Source organism: Semicossyphus pulcher, unplaced genomic scaffold (assembly GCF_022749685.1).
Source record: "Semicossyphus pulcher isolate SPU_LCO1_2020_fin unplaced genomic scaffold, fSemPul1.0.p SCAF_18, whole genome shotgun sequence".
Taxonomy (NCBI): domain Eukaryota; kingdom Metazoa; phylum Chordata; class Actinopteri; order Labriformes; family Labridae; genus Semicossyphus; species Semicossyphus pulcher.
Window position 1 is genome coordinate 23,998,531 of NW_027211691.1, and position 23,068 is coordinate 24,021,598.

At 41.2% G+C, this 23,068-nt stretch overlaps 1 protein-coding gene and 3 non-coding genes across 5 annotated transcripts in view; 3 read left to right on the plus strand and 1 right to left on the minus strand.

Annotated features, from left to right (window-relative positions):
* Nucleotides 1-23,068, plus strand: part of LOC138595749 (cadherin-20-like) — a 68,084-nt gene that overhangs the window by 42,062 nt on the left and 2,954 nt on the right. For both annotated transcript variants that reach the window (XM_069667155.1, XM_069667154.1), the window contains exons 3-11: nt 2,785-3,079; nt 3,537-3,656; nt 7,608-7,775; nt 10,418-10,605; nt 12,136-12,389; nt 15,679-15,815; nt 18,777-18,898; nt 20,177-20,294; nt 20,983-21,234. In XM_069667155.1, the coding sequence (XP_069523256.1) occupies nt 2,785-3,079; nt 3,537-3,656; nt 7,608-7,775; nt 10,418-10,605; nt 12,136-12,389; nt 15,679-15,815; nt 18,777-18,898; nt 20,177-20,294; nt 20,983-21,234 (1,654 nt within the window). The remainder of the gene's footprint in view (nt 1-2,784; nt 3,080-3,536; nt 3,657-7,607; nt 7,776-10,417; nt 10,606-12,135; nt 12,390-15,678; nt 15,816-18,776; nt 18,899-20,176; nt 20,295-20,982; nt 21,235-23,068) is intronic.
* trnae-uuc (transfer RNA glutamic acid (anticodon UUC)) lies at nt 20,384-20,455 on the plus strand. The gene has a single exon. It is a non-coding gene; the product is annotated as a tRNA-Glu (tRNA).
* Nucleotides 20,675-20,746, minus strand: trnae-uuc (transfer RNA glutamic acid (anticodon UUC)). Its single transcript has one exon. It is a non-coding gene; the product is annotated as a tRNA-Glu (tRNA).
* Nucleotides 22,739-22,810, plus strand: trnae-uuc (transfer RNA glutamic acid (anticodon UUC)). Its single transcript has one exon. It is a non-coding gene; the product is annotated as a tRNA-Glu (tRNA).

Here is a 23,068-nt window from a genome sequence, read left to right on the forward strand (position 1 = left end):
TTCAAGGATCTTTATTTTGCAGTATTTTGTCTTATTAGTAAGTGAAACTTTCATAGCTAACGTAAATCTGTACTCTTCATAAACAACCCAATGCTAGCTGCCTGCGCGTGTCATTTTCTTATATGTTTTAGCTTGATAGCAGTCGCTCCTACTGCTAGCACTTTTCATCAACAAAAAGATTAGTTTAATCACCTTTATTTAGATTTTTAGTATACTGTCCTATGAGTCAGTTGACTTAAAGTGTTAGCTAACGGTAGTCTGCGCTGTACATAAAAACAATCCAGCATTAGCTGCTTGCTCATGTAATTTTTGTAAAAGATGACACTGAATATTGACAAGGAAGGCTAGCAGGTAATTTAAAGTCACTATCAGTATCCATATTTCAATCACCTTGATCAAGATCTTTGGACATACAGTGATATTAGCTAGCTGACATTAGCAAAGCGCCGAAGCTCTAATGTTAGCTAAGCTGCTAAAGGGGAAACTGAGCTGTTAGCAGGATCAATTTAGATGACATCTGATCTGTCTTCAGCTTTAACCTTCAGACGTTACTAACCAGCAGTTTGTCATCATTACCATAAGTGGAAAAGTCATTATTAAATTAATGATGCTACTGTTGAAAGATGATTCTTCTAGAATGCATTAGATAACTGAAGTGTCCCGGTACTTTTGCTAGTACAGTTTTCAGAATTGCTGATTGCCGCTTGAATTAGCTGTGTCCCAGTAGAGCAGTATTAGTGGTCCCATTTGACACCCTCACGTTGAATCATGGCTCAAACACAGTATTGTATTGCATGTGCAGGTGGTATCTGTGTCTGTGAACAAATGGGACTGATCTTACTCCTGCAGAGAATTCAGTTAGAACTTGGATCTTAAATCTCTCAGTGCCAATATGTTAAGAGACTTTTCCTAGAAATATTCAGCCCTGATCTTAAAACAGAAATTCGAGGCCTTTGATTAAATTTGTCGTTACCTTAGTTGACTTTTAAAACACTGCGGTACTACTACATTTATCCTCTGAAATCTCTCTTTGAAAGCGATGTAAACCTGCCTAATTAGCGGTGGAATAACTTCTCTTCCACCACTCGGGAATACAGAGGAAAATGCCGAATTCAAGGAAATCGCATGCTCTGAACAGATAGAAGAGTAACAAGCCCTGAGAGATCACTGAATAAAAAAGTACCGTATCTGCTTATAGGGTATTCCTTACAGTTTCTATAGCACATTCACTTCAAACCTCTTTTTCTTTCCCTGATTCATTTCAAGCCGCCCACCCTAATTTTTCCAAGCTGAATGAAATAAGTGATTCTGACAGGCCGGGCTACTTCCCAGAGAGCCACTTACGACAGAAAGGCATTGTGGGACATGACAAAGCAGGAGAAACGTGTACTCTCGCCTCCTACTTTAGCGTTTTTTCCCCCCTCTAGCTTAGTATTCTTAGTAGGGTTGTCGGAGGTTTGGGCTTTGAGCCGGTGGCTGAAACCTGAGCAGGTAATTGATAGCCTGAGTGTCAGCGTCCCTCTTTTCATAGGCATGGTTGGAGAGGAGGGATAAGTGTAAGAGAAGGCGGATGAGGCGAAGGGAAGGCGCTGGTCGGAGATATATTACCGTGAAACCAACAATAGGGGGTTGATTAAAAAATATTTTCCGACTTGAGCTGAGATGCTCGAAGCTTTGCAGAAGAAAATGGAGGTGGGCACGTTGTCCGACAAGATAGGGAAAGCTGTATCGTCTGCTTCCCTGGGAATGATGATGGCATTGTGAAGATTAGTTTTGAACTCGCACCAGAATAACAACAACGAGTGCTGTCGCTGCAAACTTTGAGCACTTCGACAACCTCAGTTTGGTCAGTGATGACGAAAGGCCAAAAGGAGTCAGCAGGGGTATTTTTGTCGGCTCTGTTGTATGCTCTCTTTGCTGTTGATTATATGCGAGACAAATGTCAATGGGGGCATTTAATTCTGCTCCACCAATGTGACGGGAGTAAGTACTCATCATAGGCATAGACCCTTTAAGTACGAAATAAGGAGTGATTGCACATCAACAGGCTGGAATTTGCACTTAGAGGCCACAAAAGGCTTCTGATTGCACTGCAGGGCCCATGGCAACAATTGGTCTGTGAGCTGTGATTACACGTCTACTTGCTGCTACAGTATTACCACAACGCACTCCTGTAGGTCTAGATTTAACTTATCTGCTGCTTCAAAGATATTCATTTTATAATTTTGTAAGTTAAGAGCGTGAAAGCGTGCTCGTCAAACAACCTCACAACACATATTCAGGTGGATTTAGATCAGGAACTTTCCGCTGTCTGGTTTTAAAACTTACTTTCGTTGTCTTGTCTCTATGTTGGGGATCATTGTGCTGCTGCATTATTCTAAAATTGGTGGATATGACCTGATGAAATGTCACTGCCCTACTATTTTTGGGGTCTGATCCTCTTGCATTTCTTTTGACAGACGCCAGCAGTGTTGGCATAATTTAGAACACTTTTGAAGGCTTCTCGTGTGTCTTCAAAAACTCTCAGACGTCTTCATGGAATAAAACATTTCAACTACAGTTGTTCCGATACAAATACCAGTATCCAAAAGACTTTCAGTACAGCCCAAAGTTCAGGATTGGGTATATCCAAATCCAGAATGATGCCTTATTTTATTAACCTTGAATGAAAGACAATTGCACTGCTATTGGATCGCAAGTTGCGGTCTCTACTTGAGTAGAAATGGTATTAGAGTCTCTATTTTATTTCTGACTTCTAAACATCTTTGTGAACTTCCTTCCCAGCTCCACTCAGACATGGACAAAGGCGACGGCTCCATTAAGTACATCCTGACAGGCGAGGGCGCCGGCTCCACCTTCACCATCGATGACAGCACCGGCGACATCCACGCCATCCAGAGGCTGGACCGGGAGGTGAAGGCCCAGTACGCCCTCCGCGCCCAGGCTCGAAACCGCCTCACGGACAGACCTCTGGAGCCGGAGTCAGAGTTCATCGTAAAGATCCAGGACATCAACGACAACGAGCCGAGGTTTCTGGATGGACCCTACCGGGCGTCCGTACCTGAAATGTCCAAAATAGGTGAGCAGGGGGAGATAAAAGAAGACAGATGGTTGAAGACGGGAACTAAACTGTTGCCTGTGCATGTTTGAGGTGTTTGTTTTTAAGGGAGTAGCTGCTGCCAGAACAATAGCAAAGAACATAATAGTCCTGCAGAGTCGTCGCTGTGGTTTGTCCTCACAGGCTCGTCTCCATCTGCCTCATTCAGTATTCATAAACCTACATATGTGGTTACTTTGAAGTAAATACACAGTTAATTCATGAAGCTGCCACAGATGGAAAAACCCACCCAAAATGTAGATTTATGTGTCGGTATTGGCGGACCAGATCCTCTTCAAGGGGTAGGAAAAGTACACTCTGAAGTAGAAGTACAAGAAGTAAAGTCGAGATACCTGAAAGCTCTTATTAAGTACAGTATTGGTATTTTGTGACTTCCTGCCTCTAAACTCTTCCTCTAATTTCCATTTTGTTTACCCAGGAACATCTGTGATCCAGCTGACAGCTACAGATGCTGACGATCCAACGTATGGCAACAGCGCCCGCGTGGTCTACAGCATCCTGGAGGGCCAGCCGTACTTTTCAGTGGACGCCAAGACTGGTATGACTGCACACACACACGCTGCAAATAGCTCCCTCTAAAACACTAAGATATGAACCAGTGAAACCAGCATTTTATCCATAACACGAATAGTTTTCTGTATGTCAAACCTCACCAGGAAGTATTATATGAGCTTCATGTGAATTTGTAATGACGTTAGATAACCTGATAAAGCCCTGACGTATGGGATTATCTAACGCTCATCTGACAGCTACTGTTAAATCCCCCCTTGTTTCTAACACTGTATCACACTATAATTGCACCACAGTCGGATTTTAGCAGTCCTCACTTTAAGCCCCTGTGTATTCCAACCAGCTCCGAATGTGGGAAGCTCAGCATGGTTCCGGTTGTTGCTACGAGACTACGAAACACGGCACTCTGTTATTACAACTTGCAGCATCTCAAACTCTTTTCATTAGATAACAGATGTGCTAAACTCAAAGTGTGACTTCTTTGTTCAGAAGAGGATTGGATAAGACAAGCAGCACTTTGAGTAGTCGCAAGAGAAAGCTCAAAGGTTTCAGCCCCTAAATATAAATACTTATATTTATCATTAAATATTTTACTTGTTTTATTCTGTTTACTACAAACCAAATATACTTTGAATTACTGCTAATTTGTTAGCAAATGTTGCTGTGATATACATCAAAAATATATTAAGCCTGTTTTAATTTAAAGAGTTAGACCTAAAGACTGATGCCAAATTTATGTCTAGACAGTAACTATGTATTACTATAGTGATGTATCTTGTTTGTTTTATCCACACACACTGGATGTTATTAGCGTAGCTTAGCATGAAGACTGAAAACAAAGTTAGCTTGCTTGACTTTTCTAAAGTAACAAAATACATCTACTCACAGTTCCAAAGCTGTAACTACGTATAGATATAGTGATGTATCTTGTTTGTTTTATCCACACACACTGGATGTTATTAGCATAGCTTAGCATAAAGACTGGAAGCAGAGTAAACAAGCTAGCTTGGTTCTCTCCAAAGTTAAAAAGTGCATCTACCAACAATCTTAAAGCTGTAACTATTTATAGATATAGTGATGTATCTTGTTTGTTTTATCCACAGAGACTGGAGGTTATTAGCGTAGCTTAGCATTAAGACTGAAAACAAAGTTAGCTTGCTTGACTTTTTCTAAAGTTACAAAATACATCTAGTAATAGTTCTAAAGCTGTAACTACGTATAGATATAGTGATGTATCTTGTTTGTTTTATCCACACACACTGGGTGTTATTAGCATAGCTTAGCATAAAGACTGGAAGCAGAGTAAACAAGCTAGCTTGGTTCTCTCCAAAGTTACAAAATACATCTACTCACAGTTCTAAAGCTGTGACTACGTTTAGATATAGTGATGTATCTTGTTTGTTTTATCCAAACACACTGGATGTTATTAGCGTAGCTTAGCATAAAGACTGAAAACAAAGTTAGCTTGCTTGACTTTTTCTAAAGTTACAAAATACATCTACTCACAGTTCCAAAGCTGTAACTACGTATCGATATAGTGATGTATCTTGTTTGTTTTATCCACACACACTGGATGTTATTAGCGTAGCTTAGCATAAAGACTGGAAGCAGAGTAAACAAGCTAGCTTGGTTCTCTCCAAAGTTAAAAAGTGCATCTACCAACAATCTTAAAGCTGTAACGATTTATAGATATAGTGATGTATCTTGTTTGTTTTATCCACACAGACTGGAGGTTATTAGCTTAGCATAGCATAAAGACTGGAAGAAGGGGAAAGAGAGAGATAAATCTACCAACAGTTCTAAAAATAAACACACATATCTTGTTTATTTAATCCAACCACGAAATATTCTATTTTCTTTAAGTGTTTAAAAAAAGCCAAGCTTGCTGTTTCATCCTGTCTCCAGACTTTATGCTAAGCTAAGCTAATCACTTCCTGTCTTTAACTCTCAGCTTTAAAAGGGATACGTGTATATCCAAAACTGTTCCTTGAAGAGGTTTTTAAGTAGTTGAAATATTCTGGGAGCATGTTCCTGCAGCCCGTTTAATCATCAAGATTTGAAGAACAGATTTATGTGCTTGGTTTTTATAGAGATCTTGTTGGATGACATGTTTACATATCCACTTTCTTTACCTCTAGTTTATTATAAGAAATTCAATAAGAAACAAAAAAGTACTTTACAAAACTTGTAAATAAAGAGCTAAAACATCTTCAGCTTCAGTATGTAACTGCAACATTGCTGCTTCCAAAAAGCCATTAGTTTTGTAAAAGCAGAGAGTCGGTGGCCATTGTTTACCACAGCTGCCTCATTTCCTTGTTTGTCAGCACAGAAATCTGTTGCCAAACCTCTCAGGCTGCTTGGCCATCAGCAGCCTCTCAGACGGCTGCTGCTGTAGATTCATCCATCACTGAAACACAAGTGGCTCTACAGCTATCAATCAGCCTCCCTGACTCGACTATAAGCACAGCACTGAGGGTTTTATGGAGGGAACACAATGTAAAACCTGAACACATACCCACAGCACTGTTGCACACATTTCTTTTCTTACTCTTCAGCACATAACATCTCTTGACCTTGGTTGGATTCTGCTGCATCTTGCAAAACTGTCAATGTTCTTCGGCCATAATGTATTGTTTATGTGAGGATGGCATCCAGGCAGCAGAGAGGGAACAGAGTGTGCAGAGTTTTTCTCACCATTCAAATGTGTCTGAATTTGACGAATACTGTATTGTCTACGGAAACAACCTTATGTTAACTATGGGATCTTAGTCATTGATGTGTCATGCACATGTGAAACCATATAACTGCTAATACATATGTATAATCAAGGTTTCACATGCAGAAATCCGACTATTTTAATCAGGAAATCTCTCAAAAAAGCAGGAGCAGGTTGAATAGTAAAGGACAAGAATAAGATTTAGGGGATCTTTAGGGGAAAAAATGTTCATAATTATGTTTTTATTAGTGTATAATTACATAAAATTAGAATGATCTCTTTATATCTACAAATATAGACTGTAGATGTGGACATAGCTTCTTGGTTTCAAAAGTGGAGCCATCATAGAAGTGCCTTAAACCTGCATTATTTCTAATGGCCAGCAGGGGGCAACGCCACTTGTTGCAAAAAGTAGTCTATGAGAAATTAACCCTTCTTCTCTCTTGATTTATTACCACAGTAAACATTTTCCTAATGAGTTTATGGTCCTAAACTCTAGTTAAAAGTCTTCTTAAAAACAGCACGATGGTCATTTTGTAAGTTATGCTCCCATTTAGGGTAAAATAGACCATAAAACATGGTACGATTTAGGGCGTGGCTTCCTGTCAACCAGTCACCCTGTCTTCCAAATATGGTCACTTCTGGTTTAAAAACAATGCTCAACCCAAACCAATAGGTGACATCACTTAAACATCCCTGCATTCATACAGTCTATCATTATGTTTGACTGCACACCGGTCCTTGAATTCGAGGGTGTTGATGGTCTGATGCTCCCTGAGCAAGATAATTGCCTTTATACCCTCAGTTTGGTTACATATGGAGCAAAAAAATCACACTTTATAGGACATTTGGGTCGCCACATGAATGTAAAGCGATGAAATGCAGCACAAACAGTTTTACACTTAAGGGACTAAGCTAGAGATGAATTAATGCAGCTGGCTTTCCATATGGCACTTATTCAAGAGTGAAATATAAGTGCACTTAAGATCTCCGTTTGTCACTTTTTGGGGGCGAAGAATCACATACTTTGTCTTCTTTTGCTGCGGTTCAGTGTAAATATTGTGTGGTAAACCCACTTCATCTTTACTTAATATGTAGAATAGAAGAATAAGTTTCTCGTCCGCTGCATTGGGATCGTGACATTCCCGGACTCCATCGCTCAGACACATGACCCTAATCTGTGTAACCAGCTCTCTGAATCTGACCTTTCATTCACCTCCTGTCTCTCTGTTTGCCCTCTCTCTATCTCTGTCTCCTCCTCAGGCGTGGTCCGTGTGTCTCTGGCAGACATGGACCGCGAAACCAGAGAGAACTACACTGTGGTCATCCAGGCCAAGGACATGGGAGGCCAGCTGGGGGGGCTCGCCGGAACCACCACTGTCAACATCACGCTGAGTGACATCAACGACAACCTGCCCATGTTTGACCAGAGTAAGAGACTCTTTTTGTCCTTTTATTCTCTTATTTTTTTTAGTTATCAGAGTTACTTTCTCTTTCAAAAATCTCCAATTCAATCTTCCATGTAATCTTTGGGGGTGTCAGATTGTTGTACTAATTATTATTCTGTTGTTAATCACGTAAGGGAAAGGATTCCTACATTAATAGACCTTTGTGTTAAAGATTTAAATGCCCTTTGAACCAGAAACAGCCTTAAAAACAATCTCTTAAAAGCCACCAGACTCCATTAGAAAAAACACTATTTTTACATCATTCTTATCTACTGCTGCATTTATAAATTATTTTTGTGTTACTTTGTGCAACACAAGTATTTTAATCTTGTTCTGTTTCATACAAATGTGATAGATCAAACTAACCACCTAAGTCAAACCATAACGACAAACCAACTAATTGATTTAGGCAGCAGTCAACCAGCAACTCCTGTGTTCTGCAAGATGAAATTAGCGTTTTTCTCAATGGAGTCTGGTGGCTCGTAAGAGAGAGCTGTTTCTGGTTGAATAAAAGGATCTCAGTCTTTAACACTAAGGTCTATTAATGCAGGGATAATTTCTCAGACACTTGGAATAACAATCTGAGCCTGTCAGGAGATAAAAGACGGACTTTAAATGTGACTATTTCCTGGTTGCTTTTCTCCACTGTGATTAAAACTGAATATCTTTGAGTTGTTGTGAAAATAAGACTTTTGAGGACGTCATCTTGGGCTTTGAGAGTCATTTTCCAACCTTTAATAGATTAAATGTATCTATTATATTATTATAGATAATCATTTATTTATTGGGAAAATGATCAATAGTGTATTGAATCCTTAGTTGCAGCCTTACCGAAGCAAAACAGCACAATGTGGGATGGTTATTTACTAAATCTGATCATTTGTGACTCATTACAAATAATTGTGTGCATGAAATTTGTTCCTTTTGACTTATCATTGTTTTCTGTTGCTGCTTTAATTAGTGCTTTTTAAAAATATCAATGTATTGGCATCCTGTGGGACCCCAAAACAAAAGCAGCTTATGATGCTTTAATAATTATTGAGTGAATGTTCGCCATGGCTCTTAAGTTAAAGTGTCACAAACAATCTTAAACTTTAGTTTTATGCTCGAGATGACATTAATAACAACGCTGGCAATGTTTAGAGAAGAAGTAAGTTAACATTTGAGTATGATGTTTCTGACAGTAGTTCTCTGGGTTATGTAGTTCATCTGTTCATCCAAAAAATGACTACAATGTGTGGAAAAGCTCAAACACAGCTTCCTAGAGTCCAGGATTACGTCTTCATATGTCTTGTTTTGTTCGACCAGCAATCCAAAACCCCAAAATATTCAGTTTTCAAAGATAAAAACCAGAGAAGAGCAGGGAATCCTGAAGTTAGAGAGGCAGAAACCACTAAATTGTTGGTGTTTCTGCTTGGAAAAAAAGCCTTTAAGTATTAATAGACTATCAAAATAGTCGCTTCAGTTGTTGTAGACAAGTTCCAAAAAGACTAGTGGAAAAAATATCTCAAAATTCAGTGGTTTTAAAGTTTATTCTTTATTCTTTTATTTGGATTTCACACCAACACCTACAACAAAAACGACATTTTTCGCATCGTGCACCAAACCCCATTAGAAAAATAGCACTTTTTATACTTAAGGATGTCACAGCTACAGTTTTCTTTCCACCTTTGTTAAAATATCATGAGAGTACAATAAGCCCTGTATTGTACTGTTCTGTGAGCGTAATGCATTGATAAATATTTAACCCTACATGCAGACGTCAGCGTCTCAAACGCAGCACAAACCTCAAAATCTAAGCCCTCAAATGACCCTGAAGTTCTCTGTTATGTCTCGGTGCTGATTCTTGACTTGTGCTCTGTGTCTCACCTGCATGTGGGGCAGAAATGTGTCGTGAATGCAAGAAAACATCTTACATATTCATCGTGACACACAAACACCAGGAGAGCTCACTGTTTTGTATGTGTGTGCATCCACCTAATTTCTCCCAGGAATCATAGCTGTTAGCCTCTCTGCCCTTCTCCCTGCGTCCACTTCAGGCCACCAGTCCCTGGACAGTTACAGCCCGGCCTCCTCTCCCCCTCCTCCTTCCTCTTCCTCCCCGCTTCTTTTAGCCACCAGTCGCCCCATGCTGTCTCTTTGATTATCCCCAATCCTGCTCCTCTCATTACCGTCCTCTGAGGTCAGGGGTCGTCTAGCTGTCCGCGGTCGTCTCTTCCTGGTGGCTTCTCTTACTAGACAAAGAAAAACACCCGCCGCCGCCGGCCACCCACTTCCATCACCAGTCCCCCCGCCAATTAGCGCCATCACTCCGATAGAACTTTGATCGTTTGTGAAGAGCTTCAGGGAATCCCCTCTGTCAAGCACAATGTGCAGGCATTTCACTTTGGACTGCAGGGAGCGCCACAGATTGGGCAGCTGTCACCTCTTCTTTGAGGTTAAACGGTAGATGAAATTGAAGCTGACCCATGAGACAGTATGTAACCCAATTGTGAGGCGTTTATGGAGCCATTTATTCTAAGCTGTCTGAGATGTTGAGGGGAGATGGAAGAGGTTTGGCTCCCTCTAGAGGACAAACAAAGAATGGACACCAGGATGATCATTGTGTTTTATTTCCTTCCTCAGGGCTGTATCAGATGAGCATCCCTGAGTCGGCCCCCGTGGGCTCAGTGGTGGGTCGGATCTGGGCGAAGGATCGGGACATCGGGGTCAACGCTGAGATGAGGTACAGCATCATCGACGGAGACGGGAGGGACACCTTCGACATCAGCACCGACCCCACCAACCTGTTTGGCATCATCACGGTGAAAAAGGTACGCAGGCAGATGGATAAAGAACACAGACATCTTTTCTCTTACAGGAAGTAGATAATATAGATAATGTTTACCATCTTCATGATTCCTCTCAGCAAAAATCAGGGAAAGAGTCTCATTTACCAAAGGCTTTACAGACTTTATGTTATTTCATCCTGTTATCGTGTATTTATCACTTAAACAAAACATGATTTGTGATGTTTTTTAACAAAGAAAGGGGAAACAACTTCAGTTTGCTCATTTTTATATGTTCAAAACCCTGCTGCAACCCCAGTACGACTCCTTCCTGTTACGGGACGGAAGTTGCAAAACTCCTTTCAAAGACCTAAAGGGCAATTCTGCTGTTTTGAAACCTGGGAGCTACAATTGTACATTTGGGGTCTAAACTATGAGCTCAAACTGTTGAACATTACAGACAGGATCCCTGCACAGATAGACCTCTTTGTGCAAGCTTGTTTTGAAACTAGAATTAGCCTTCTAACTCTCTTAAAGGGCCAGTTCGCCAATTTTCAACCTCAGTCCTATCGTGCTATTATGGGGAGCTAATATCATTATGGTAGAAGAAAATTGCAATGTTGCTCCGTGCCTTTGGAGGACGCTATCCGCTTCTCCAACGGGCCCTGGAAAACCTCCACCAGGGAGCTCGCTAAACTACACTTCCTCAATCTAGGACGCCGCCTCCGATGTCACGTGTCGTTCAAAATCGTCAGGTTTGAAATGTCGACTGCAGACCTGAATATGTTTTAGCCCTCAGGTGGGCTCAGTCTGCAGCAGAACAGCTTCTCGTGTTGGTCTGAAGCAGATATTCATGCTTATGGAAAGTTCAATGACTGTAGTGTTCGTGTTAGTTACGTCTCCTCTCGCCGTTCCTCCTCTACTCTGCTACTCGGGAACAGAACGCTGCAGGAGCCCCATTTGTCAACAGAGCTGTCAATCATGAGGCCACACCCCCTTTTTATAGCATCAAATAACTAATTAAAAGTGTCAGAAAAATGAACACTTGGACATAAATCAGCATGATAAGAACTAACTATAATGTTTGAGAAAAATGTATTTATAACAAAAACTGGTCTACTGGTCTAGGATGTTTTTATGACAATCAAAAGAAGCAAATCCCAAACTTTTTGTCCCTATTAGTGACCCCAGAATATGTAAAAACAGGGTCCATCTTTAAAGTTCTTTCCTCAGACTGATTGTCTTTTTGTAAATTCTGCCTGAAAATCAATTATTATAAGTTGTGACTTTTTGAAGAAACGTCTGTCTCGCTCTCTTCACCTCTCTGTCGTTGCCTTGAATCCTTTATTAGTTCTTCCTGGCATTTCACCTTCCATGGTAATCTGGACGTTTTGTCCCTGATACACCCAGAATGCAAAGAGGCCGTATGTGCTGTATATTAAGTAGCAAAGCTTCTGTTTTTGACATCTTACTGACTTCAGATGTTGTAAACTTCTGTTCAAACCTGCAGCTACACTTCAGCAACCATGTAACATTGCATCCATATAAACGCCTGTCTGTGTGTTCGCCCTCCAGCCGCTGAACTTCGAGGGCAAACCCAGCTACACTCTGAAGGTGGAGGGCGCCAACACCCACCTGGACCCGGCTTTACGCCACCGCGGGCCCTTCAAGGACGTCACCATCGTGCACGTGAGCGTGGAGGACGTGGACGAGCCCCCGATGTTCGACTCGCCGGCGTACTTCATCGAGCTGCCCGAGGACGCAGAGATCGGGACGGTGGTGAAGACGGTGTCGGCGAGGGACCCGGATGCTGCCAACAACACAGTGAGGTGAGGACGACAACAAACACTGCTTTAAGCGAATACATTCATCTTTAATTTCAACTAAATGTAACATTTGACAGCTCATGACAACTTTATGTATTTGAGGGATATATCGTAAATCAACGCAATAATGTAAACATGCTAAAGTTAGCAAGAATGCTAATGTGTATCTGTAGTTTACTTCCTTAAAGAGCGGCTAAGAGGCTCTGAAATCTCAGATGTAACAGCCTGACAGTGTTGCATTCATGAGCTGCTGCACCTGCACAATTAAATATGGAGCCAATATTCAATTAAAGATGGCAATAACACTAAAACAAATCATTAAATTTAATTATAAAAATAACCAATTCCAGAATACGTCTCATAATATCTGAATGAAACGAGTGCAAACAACATAAATCATTCGTTAAACACATAAAAGGATTGGAGGATTTTAATTACCTCGTTTAATGCGACTGAGTCACTTTCCTGCATTTCTCCCAATGCATGCTGGGTAAAGCTGCAACATTATTAAAGCAAATGTGAGTAAAGCAAATTAAACGTTATTAGAACATTAATGTAGCTCTTTTTTTAAATCTAGAGAGGATTGCACACACATGAGATTCAATTTGTCTGTTGGTGTAATGTCGCCAGATTACCAGCAGGGGGCAGCATTACAACATGACTCTTTACAGCAGGCACCATTTATCATGCGTGTCTGAGAGCTCCACAGTGTGACGCTGATGAAGACGAGGAGTAAGGAGGACAAACATGATGGTCATAACAAACCTGACACGTTTTAAGATCCAGCAATTAGTCCGAGCCGAGGACTTCTCTCAGTTATTATGTTTTTGTGCTCTGACAGGACAGATGTTTCGTGCTGCGTTCACTGTCCGGACTGCACCTCTCATAAACTAATTAGACATAAAGGCTTTAATTAGGCCATTAATCATGTGCAGGAATCAATGACTGCGGAGGTACAATAAGAGTTTCACACGGCGGCAGCTGCACCGCACCCCAGCTGTCCGTCTTTACACCCTCCATCAGGGCACAAAGGAGAGCACGGGACGGGGATGTAGGTGACGAGGTGGCTGCTCGTGTGTGTGTGTGAGTGTTGTGAACTCCTCTGTCTGCATGGACACTCAGCAGTTTTATCTCAAGTGCTGCGTCCGAATTTTCTTCCTCATTCCCGTTTCTCTACAGTCAACAGTGAGCAGGAACTCTCAGAGAGTCATTATCGTTCCTCGTGCATGGCAGGTTAAGGGTTAAATATTTGTAGTTTACCTGGAAATTCATTGAAAAATGCATTTTCAGCCAAACAAGCTGAACCAGTTCTGTGGAAGCTACATTTTTGCTGCATTGTGGGATTTTTTTTGGGAGTTTAAACCCTCTATACGGCGCCAGCAGGTAGGCGCTGGGGTGGTGGTGTGGCTGAAAGTATGGGCGCACTAGCAATGACAGAGCAGAGGGAGAGACCAGAAATCTTGCAGCGTCCGCCACATTGGGAGGAAGTGTTCGTCGGGTGATTGTGGACAGTGATGCATGTCAAGTGTGAAATCAGGCGCAGGCGTCGCTTCATATTTAAACGTAAAAGATTAAATGAAACAAATTTGCAGATTTTGTTTCGCGTTATTTCTGATTGTTGTCCACCTGGAAGTGACAGTTCCTTTTGATGCAACGTCACAGTGATTGGGCCTATAAGAATATCAAATTTACACTTATACATGTCAAACTCATCACTTTAAACATCTCCTGACCCGTAAGAGTCTGAAGCTTCTTTCACACATGCAATGCACCGCTGAAAATGTCCGATATTACCCGTGTTGCTGCAAGACAACTTGACCCAAACTTTAGACGGCCTTTATCCCTCCAGTCTCCTCTACGAAGTCTGTTTAATGTCCGGGTGAGCCGATGTGGGCGTGTCAAAGACGTCACTCTAGTTATACTGCTCGCCTCAGCTGTAAATTACTTTAAACTCATGCAATTGTATTGCAGCGCTGTCTTTAAACATGCCGCAGTGATATTAACCCAGAGACAGTCCTCTTCCTCCTCCTGCTCCTCCTCCTGCAGGCTCTACCCGAGTGCCCGAGTATTTCCAGTACTCATTGATAACACCCCGCTGTGGCTACATGTGTGATTGTCCTGAGATTGTCTGAAGTTCATACATGAGAGCATCCTTAAATAGTCCCCGCCCCCTACATGTGGAACCTCTGCGCTCAGCCTAAACCGATGACACATATCTGACATCTCTCTCGTTCCTGAAGAGAGGTGAAATCAGAGCCAGAGAAGCGTCTGAATCCTCGGAGCTGGCGCTGACGTCTGGCTTGGAGTCAGCGTGAGACTTCCCAAAAAGAACGTGTGAAGAATGAGGAGTGTTGCAGAATAAGTAGCAGATATGTGAGGATTGTTGTTGAGGATGACTCAGTGAGGACGAGCCGAGGTCTGAATCTGCAGCAGCGGCAGCAACATCAGATGACAGATAACGACAACAAGCAGCCGCTGACCTTCAGGCCGTCTCGTTCCGGCTTCACAGCTTTCTGTCCCTTTTCTGCGTGACTGGCAGATATATCTCTGAACACGCACACACAGAGATCCTCGTCAGACGGCGGCACACACAATCACTCTGATGCTAAATGACTCTTTTATACCAGTTTGCTTATTTAAAGGATTAATGCTCAGTTGTGTGTGTTAATAACTCGTTCAAAGGCACTTAAGTTACTTTTATTCTTCCCCTTTAATTAAAATCTCAACAATGATGGTTTTGAATGTTTCAGGATGCTTTAATGTTGATAACTCCGTCATAAGATGAGTAAAAATGTACAAATAAAACGTCTAAAATACTTAAATATGTATTTCGGACACCTGTACGTCGTCCAGGTGAGAGCAGAGAGAGGCAGGAGTCCATGCATGGACACAGGTCCCCTCACGGTTACATAAACAGGTTTCTGCTCTGCAGCCTGGAAGAGGATGTGCTGCTCTACATCCTCCTCCTCTTTCTGTGTGTGTGTGTGTGTGTGCCGCTCTCAGAGGAGTGTGTTGGATATCGGCCCGCGGTGTTAGCACACGAGCCAAGGCGTCGCTGCAGGTCTGTGTTTCCCGCCGTCGCTTGGCAGACGAGGCAGACACTCTGATGAAGTCTTATCTGGAGCTGCTGCTGCTTCTTCTTCTTGTGCCTTCAGATGCTGCCAGCCTGACGCCTTATCTCTCTCACACACACACACACACACACACACACACACAGGCTGCTCGAGAACAAGCTACTAAAAACACTGTACATAAAGCAGATATTCAATGTGTTATTGTTTCCTGTCTTCAGGTATTCCATCGAGAGGTCCAGCGACCCCGACAAGTTCTTCTACATCGACATCACGTCCGGGTCGCTGATGACGGTGCGTTCACTGGACCGAGAGGAGGTCGGCTGGCACAACATCACAGTGCTCGCCATGGAGATGAGTACGTCACACACACAAATACACAAAGCCTTTCTCCTGCAGAAGCTCTTTACTTCAGACAAAACAACAAAACACAGTCTGCATTTTTCTTCATCTTATGTCCAAAACAAAATACAAGTAAAAACAACACAGAAGAGGAAGGTTTTAACCTGTAGAAGCGACTCACAGCTGTTACACAAATATCAGTTATATTTTCTTTTAAACAAACATAATTTCAACGTTTTTTTTAGCTTAGATTACACAAAGTTAACAGAGATGATCATAATCAGCTTTACTGGTCAGGTGTGTACACGTGCTAACTTTGCTCTCTATGTACAGGCATTCAAACATGACATATTAAACTAATATGTACAGGCCTGCATGAGACAATAGTCTCAACAAGGATGCTAAAATAATATGATTAAATAAATATACATGAGGTCGATAGTTTTCCAGTATTTACAGTGAAAAGAAAACCGTGTGCCTAGAAACATAGACTGTATAAATAATGGACGTAGCCGCCCTGATGCCACCCATCGGTTTCTCGACTGCTTTAATGAAGCCGAAATATGGCCGCCGCCATGTTGGTTTACTGGAGCCTGAAGGGACCAAATTTGGATGAGAGGGTGCTGCAGCAGAAAATATATCAATACAATAACGGAAGCATTTAACTCAGTGGAAAGCTGCAGCTCAGACCAGAAAGTTCCATAAGATTAAAAGATTAAAGACAACGTTCCCTTTGCAATATTCTGCTGCTGTCGTGCTCTTGAGCCTTAATATAGCACGATAAATAAAAGCTAACACGCTGTCTACCAAACTTTAAGTCCTTATTTTGCATGATTCCACTCCGATTTCAAAGATATAAATGCTGATTTCTTAGCAGGAAAGTAAAATGTTTGTCTTAAAAGTTCCACACAAAGTGACTCGATGAGAAGGAGACTGAAGGAGACAAAAGGCCTGAAACAGATGGCGAACATATTCGCAGAGATAGAGAAGCAGCGATTTCTGAGAACGGCTCCTGCAGAGTTACATAACGCCGAGCAGAGACGCCCTGCAGACCTGCACACAGCTGGTGGCACAGAAAGTCACCTTCATCCTCCTGCCTCTGTTTGTTTGTCTGCGTGTCTCTGTGTTTGGTCGACACTCGTGATTTAATTAATGACTAATTAGATCGGTTTTCATTGGGCGGCTGATTAAAGAAGAGACAGAGAGGTCGAGAGAGGACGGAGAGGAAGACGTCAGAGAGAGAGAGAAGTGACGGGAACGGTGTGGACTCGTTCTCTGCTCATTATTCTCTTTATTATTTTTTGCTTGAGAAATAATTTGAGAGCAAAGATTTAATAAAGTTAGTAATTAGATTCAGAAATGTTGAGAATAAACTTAACGTGCAGGAAAATATGTTCAGAAAAGTCACAGTATGAAGTCAAATTTCTTTTTATTGTGACTTTATAACCAAATTCAAGATATCATGAAAAAAACAGTGTCTTCAAATAATTATTTATTATCTCATAATAAAAGAAATGAAACTATTCAGTTATTTTGCCATGTATGTTATATAATATTCACTAACAAGACCACGCCATTGTACAGTATAAAAGTAGTTTATTTGGAAGGGTCGAGGTTGGGTGGGATGAGAGGGGACGGATGGGGTTGGGTTAGCTGGAGCTGTCTGGAACCCGGGGTCGAGACTCACGTCGTTCTCATTCAGCATCCCTGTGTTGAGACACTGGCATTAGGGAGGCACAGGTGTGAGAGCTAACGAGACGCAGGTGATGGTGAGGGAGGCGTGGTCCTGTCCCTGAACCTACGTTATAATAACTTCATGAACAGATATCGTCAGTATTAAGTCATTATTTTACGAGGAAAAAATGTGTATAATGTTAAAAAAAAAATTATATTTTTATGAGCAAAACATTTTATATCGTGACATGTGTGTTGAAATAATACAAAACATTTTTAAAATCGTGACATATAATAAGTAATTATATATCATGAAATAGTCATAATTATACAAGAATATCTTTTCATATTACAGAACCACTTTGACACTTTTGGTTTTAAGTAAAAAGTTGTAATTTCATAAGAATTAAATGATAATTAAACAAAGAAAAAAAAATAGACGTCATATAAGAATGATAATAATAAAGTTTATTTGTATAGCACGTATCAAAACCAATGTTAAAAGTGCTTTTAAAAACATAAAACCCCAACAATAAAATCCACAACAGCGTAAAAATAAAACAGGAAGTCATGCAGAAGAAAAGAGGAACAAATAAATGAATAAATAAAACAACATGGATAAGTTTACATGTTAAAAAAGTGTTTTAAAATAAGATACTAACGTAGCAGGTAGAAGTTCCTCCTCTACAAAAGTCTTTATTTAATGAGAATTTCTTATTTGATTGCATTTAAATTCTTCTTTCTTTTAATAAATAATTCCACTTTATAGGGAAAAATCGTCTAAAATAAACTCATTGATCACAGCAGCTAATTTTAATTGAGCTGCTTCTTACTGCACTTTAACATAAACTGATTTTAACGCCACTAAAGTGAAACGTCAGCAGAGTTAAGTGCAAGTTCTCCTTTCTGACCCCGACACACACACACCTACACACACACACACACACACACACAGAGTAACACAAGGCCCCGAGAGCTTCGACCTCCACATCCAAAGTCACTCCCCTGATTGATCGATCATGTGATGAAACCTGAGAAAGTAGTTACCACTCTCTAATTGCCTTTCTATTGCCTATTACACAGCTGGTTAAGAAATGCAAATGTGTGCTTGTTAATGGAGAATAATAGAATTGTAATGTAAGCGTGAGGAGCTCTAATGTGCCGCCGGCTCGCTGTAAATGAGCCGAAGATTAACCGAGGCACAAACTGAGCTCAGCAGGATCTTTAGGAGTCATTTATCTGAGTCCATCGATGCATCAAACAGCCTCTGACCTGCTCTGTGTGTGTGCGTGTGTTTCTGCAGACGACCCCACAAAGGTGTCGAGCGTGTCGGTGGCTGTGAGGGTCCTGGATGTGAACGATAATCCCCCCTCGCTGACGCACTACCTGGAGGCGTATGTGTGTGAAAACGCCAAAGCAGGACAGGTACAAAGACCCGAGCTTATGACATCATTTAACACCACAGCAGGAAGAATTACACGGTTTAGAAGAGGTGGAAGGTACATTTAAAGAGTGGTGTACTTCTACTGCACCAAACCCCAGAGGAAAAAATACAACTTTTACTCCACTTTACTTAAATGTGCTTTTTTTTAAGTAATTAAATTAGCGTTACCATTACAGGCTACAACATTAACATTCGGCTTGTATTTTTTTATTTCCGAACTTTTTTTAAGCCATTCATTCTGACGTTTTGAGAACACAATGTAATTTGGTAGTATGCAGTATATGTAATGGAAGCAGTATGATTTTTGCTGCATAAATGTTCGAATGTAGGCTTTTGACATGCTTTTTTTTAAGGTAATGCTGGGATCTAAACACTTCTTTCACCATTAATAGTTATTGTGTTTTATAGTGATACAGTTAACCTGGAAAATAAACTTATAAGTGGCTATTTCGCTCGTGTTCTTTCTCGCTCCTTTAGCGTATTTTCTCTGAAAAATTAACCGTACTGTCAGGGTTCAATGTTCCCAAAAAGGTGAGGACCCAGATGCAGATTTTAATGATTTAATAAAACAAAAATCCAACTGAAGAGCCAACAAATACAGGCAAAACCACAAGGAGCCGGGTAATCCAAAATCCAAAATCCAAAAATCCAAAATGATACATCGGCAAACACAGGAAGACATACATAAGGTTTTCACAGACAAAGACAAAGACAATGTACCAGCACAGAGACAGGGGAGCACAAAGACTAAATAAACTTAGGGGGTGAGGCTAATCAGACACAGGTGAGACAATCAAGGGCAGGTGAAAACAGTCAGGGCAGGGCACACAATCAAACAAGCGGGAAACACAAAGGCAGGAAGTGTATCAACACGAGAGACAAGGTGACAAAGTAAAACAGGAAATGATCTAACCAAAGAGACACAAGTGACATACTTAACTAAACAAGACAAACTACTGACAAGAACACAGAATAAACTAAATACAAAACTAAACGATGAAAACTTATGACAAGGGACAAAGTGACAAGAAATAATAACTGAACACCGAAATACAAGACAAAACCAGAACTAAACTAGAAACTCATGACACGTACGACAAGAAACACTGACTTTTTTTCCATAAGCTTACTGTTTAGCCTCAAGGGGCTGTAGCTTCTGTAATACCAAGATGTTTTAAACCAGAATTAAATAGCTCAGTAGGTAAGAATAAAAATATAAAACTTCCTGATTTAACTCTGAGTGTGTTCTTGTGATCCAGCTGATCCAGACGGTGACGGCGGTGGATCCAGACGAGCCGCTGGGTGGACAACACTTCTACTACAGTCTGGCTCCAGAGGCTGCAAACAACCCCAACTTCACCCTGAGAGACAACCAAGGTAGATTTTACACAAGTCTTCTTCAACTAAACTGTTTACTCAAAGTCTTACTAGAATCTGGACTAAAGCCTGTGCAAGGTTAAGAGAAGTCCCATATGGTCTAGCGGTTAGGATTCCTGGTTTTCACCCAGGCGGCCCGGGTTCAACTCCCGGTATGGGAATACATGATTTTAAGGGGTTTGATATCGAGGAAATGATTCTGTAAACATTCAGGAAGGTAGCTCTCCAGGAGCAGGGTTGTAGACCCCCGCCATAGAAGATGCAACACAAAGAATATCAAAGGTGCTATACATAGTGTGTTAACAGGAATTGATGTTGCTTTGTGGTGTGTTAGATATTGTATTGCAGATTAAAGAACAGAATCACTTATAAAGAATCTGTTCCCATACCGGGAGTCAAACCCGGGCCGCCTGGGTGAAAACCAGGAATCCTAACCACTAGACCATATGGGACATACCACAGCTTCTGGCAGGGAATCTGCTGGAAGGTGTGCTGGATTTTGACCTCCTACTATCTGTTTCAGCGCTCTTTACAATCTTCCTGACCACAACCTTGAATAATCTCATTTGACCTGCAGTAGATACTGAATGTTATCACTGTTATCTTTAAGAGTCAGCTGTTGCAGAGGAAGATATCCGAGCTTCAAAGACTAACCCAACCTTTCCCTGACATTTCCGTCTCCTTCCAGACAACACGGCGTGGATCCTGACTCGGCGTGGAGGCTGGTCTCAGCAGGACCAGACCGTCTTCTACCTGCCCATCTTCATCTCAGACGGCGAGCAGCCCGTCCAGACCAGCACCAGCACGCTGACTATCAGGGTGTGCAGCTGCGACCAGGAGGGCAACGTCATGTCGTGTAATGCCGAGGCGTACAGTCTGCCTGCGAGCCTCAGCAGAGGAGCGCTCATCGCCATCCTGGCCTGCATCTTTGTCCTGCTAGGTGAGCTATGACCTGCTGCCTGAACAGTGTTAGCTCAAAGTATTTGTCTTAGGCTGCTTTTCCACCGGCAGTACCCAGGGTTAAGTGTGAATTGTTTGACTCCATGTCGTAGTACTCTAAAGAAACAAAAGCTATCTTTCACCAAATTTACCCAGAACTCATAGACCCAGGAGCTTCTTTAAAAGGGACTAAAAGGTTCATCCAGCGCACTGGTGTCTGCGTTTCCAAAGACCTGTGAAGATTACGGAAATTAGTCTGTTGACGTGTAAGAGAGTCGCCTAAATTGCTGCCACTAACCCCCTAGCAGGGTCCTTTAGGAGGGTGAAACCAAGTCCCCGGGACAAATATTGAAACGCAGTGAGTGAGTTCAAGAGTCTCTCGTCCCTTGGGAAAAAGTTCCTGTGATTGAAAAGCAGCTATACCCTTTGCTAAGGTTTCACTTTAGTTCAGATTTTCATGCCAGTCAGGCCTTTTGCGTGCGTGGTTCATATTAAATTTTCAATGATTACAGTGGCAACATAACCACAAAAATAATTTATTAGTTTTGAAAAAAAATGTCCTTATTTAGTCCAAGAAAAAGATAAAAGCAGATTTCTCATTTCTAGCCCCTCACCAAGAGTTTTGTTCGCTAACATGGCGAGTAGATCGTTCCGCCAACGCTAGCTAGCTAATTAAGCTAACGTCAGTTCCATGCGTTGGTTGAAATCACCTTTTTAGCAGACTTTTGAAACATTTTAATGTTTCCAAAACCCATTACACAAGAGTGCCTTTAATATAAACTTTAAGGCTACATACTTCACTAAGGTCTGAAACCAGTTAGCACAATGTAGTCAAGCTTTTTGCGCCATGGCTTATATTCAATTTCCAAAGATTATGATGTCAGAATTATCAACAAAACAATTTATTCATTTGAAAAAAAGGGTCCTTGTTTAGTCCAAGATAACAAGTTTCTTATTCCTCGCCCCTCACCAAGAGTTTTACTTAAAATGGCTAGCAGATTGTTCCGCTGTGGCTAGCTAGCTAATTAAGCTAACGTCAGCTCCATGAGTTGGTTGAAACATTTTCAGGGGACATTTGAAACTTGTTGACATTTTAATGTTTCCAAAACCCATTACACAAGAGTCTCTTTAGTATAAACTTTAAGGCTACATACATAACATTGTGCTAAGGCTAATGCTAACTGGTTTCTGGGGGTGAAAAAAACATAATTTTTACTAGTTGATGATCCATGTAGAAGCCATGGAAATAAAGACTTAGAGATAGTTATAAACATGTAAAGGGCAAATGTAAGGTTAGTTGCTTTTGTTGTACTATACTGCTAACAGTGTTTAAGCTAGTTAGCTGGAAATGCTCATAACCACAGATTAAGTTAGCAGACAAACACCAAGTGTTTTAGTTTTTGGATAGAATAACATTTTAAAAGGAAACCCACCAAATACCAATCATTTTGATCACTCACTATCAAAAACCATTGTTAGCATGTGTTAGCATGTATTAGCATGTGTCCCATATGGTCTAGCGGTTAGGATTCCTGGTTTTCACCCAGGTGGCCCGGGTTCAACTCCCGGTATGGGAATGGTGTCTTTTCATCAGTGTTGACCGTTGCTGTGCTGTACTGTGTTGTTCTTCTCATATAAACAGGACCAAAAATCAAGGTAACATTTGCTTTATTGATTCACAAACTACCACTCTGTACGTGTTGTGGTTTGTCTGTAATGTCAGTAAGTATATGGTAGTGCAATGAATTTTAAATACAAGAGGGTATATATCTATTCCCATACCAGGAGTACAGCACAATACCTGCACAAGGTCAAATTATTATTAGTGCGAGGCC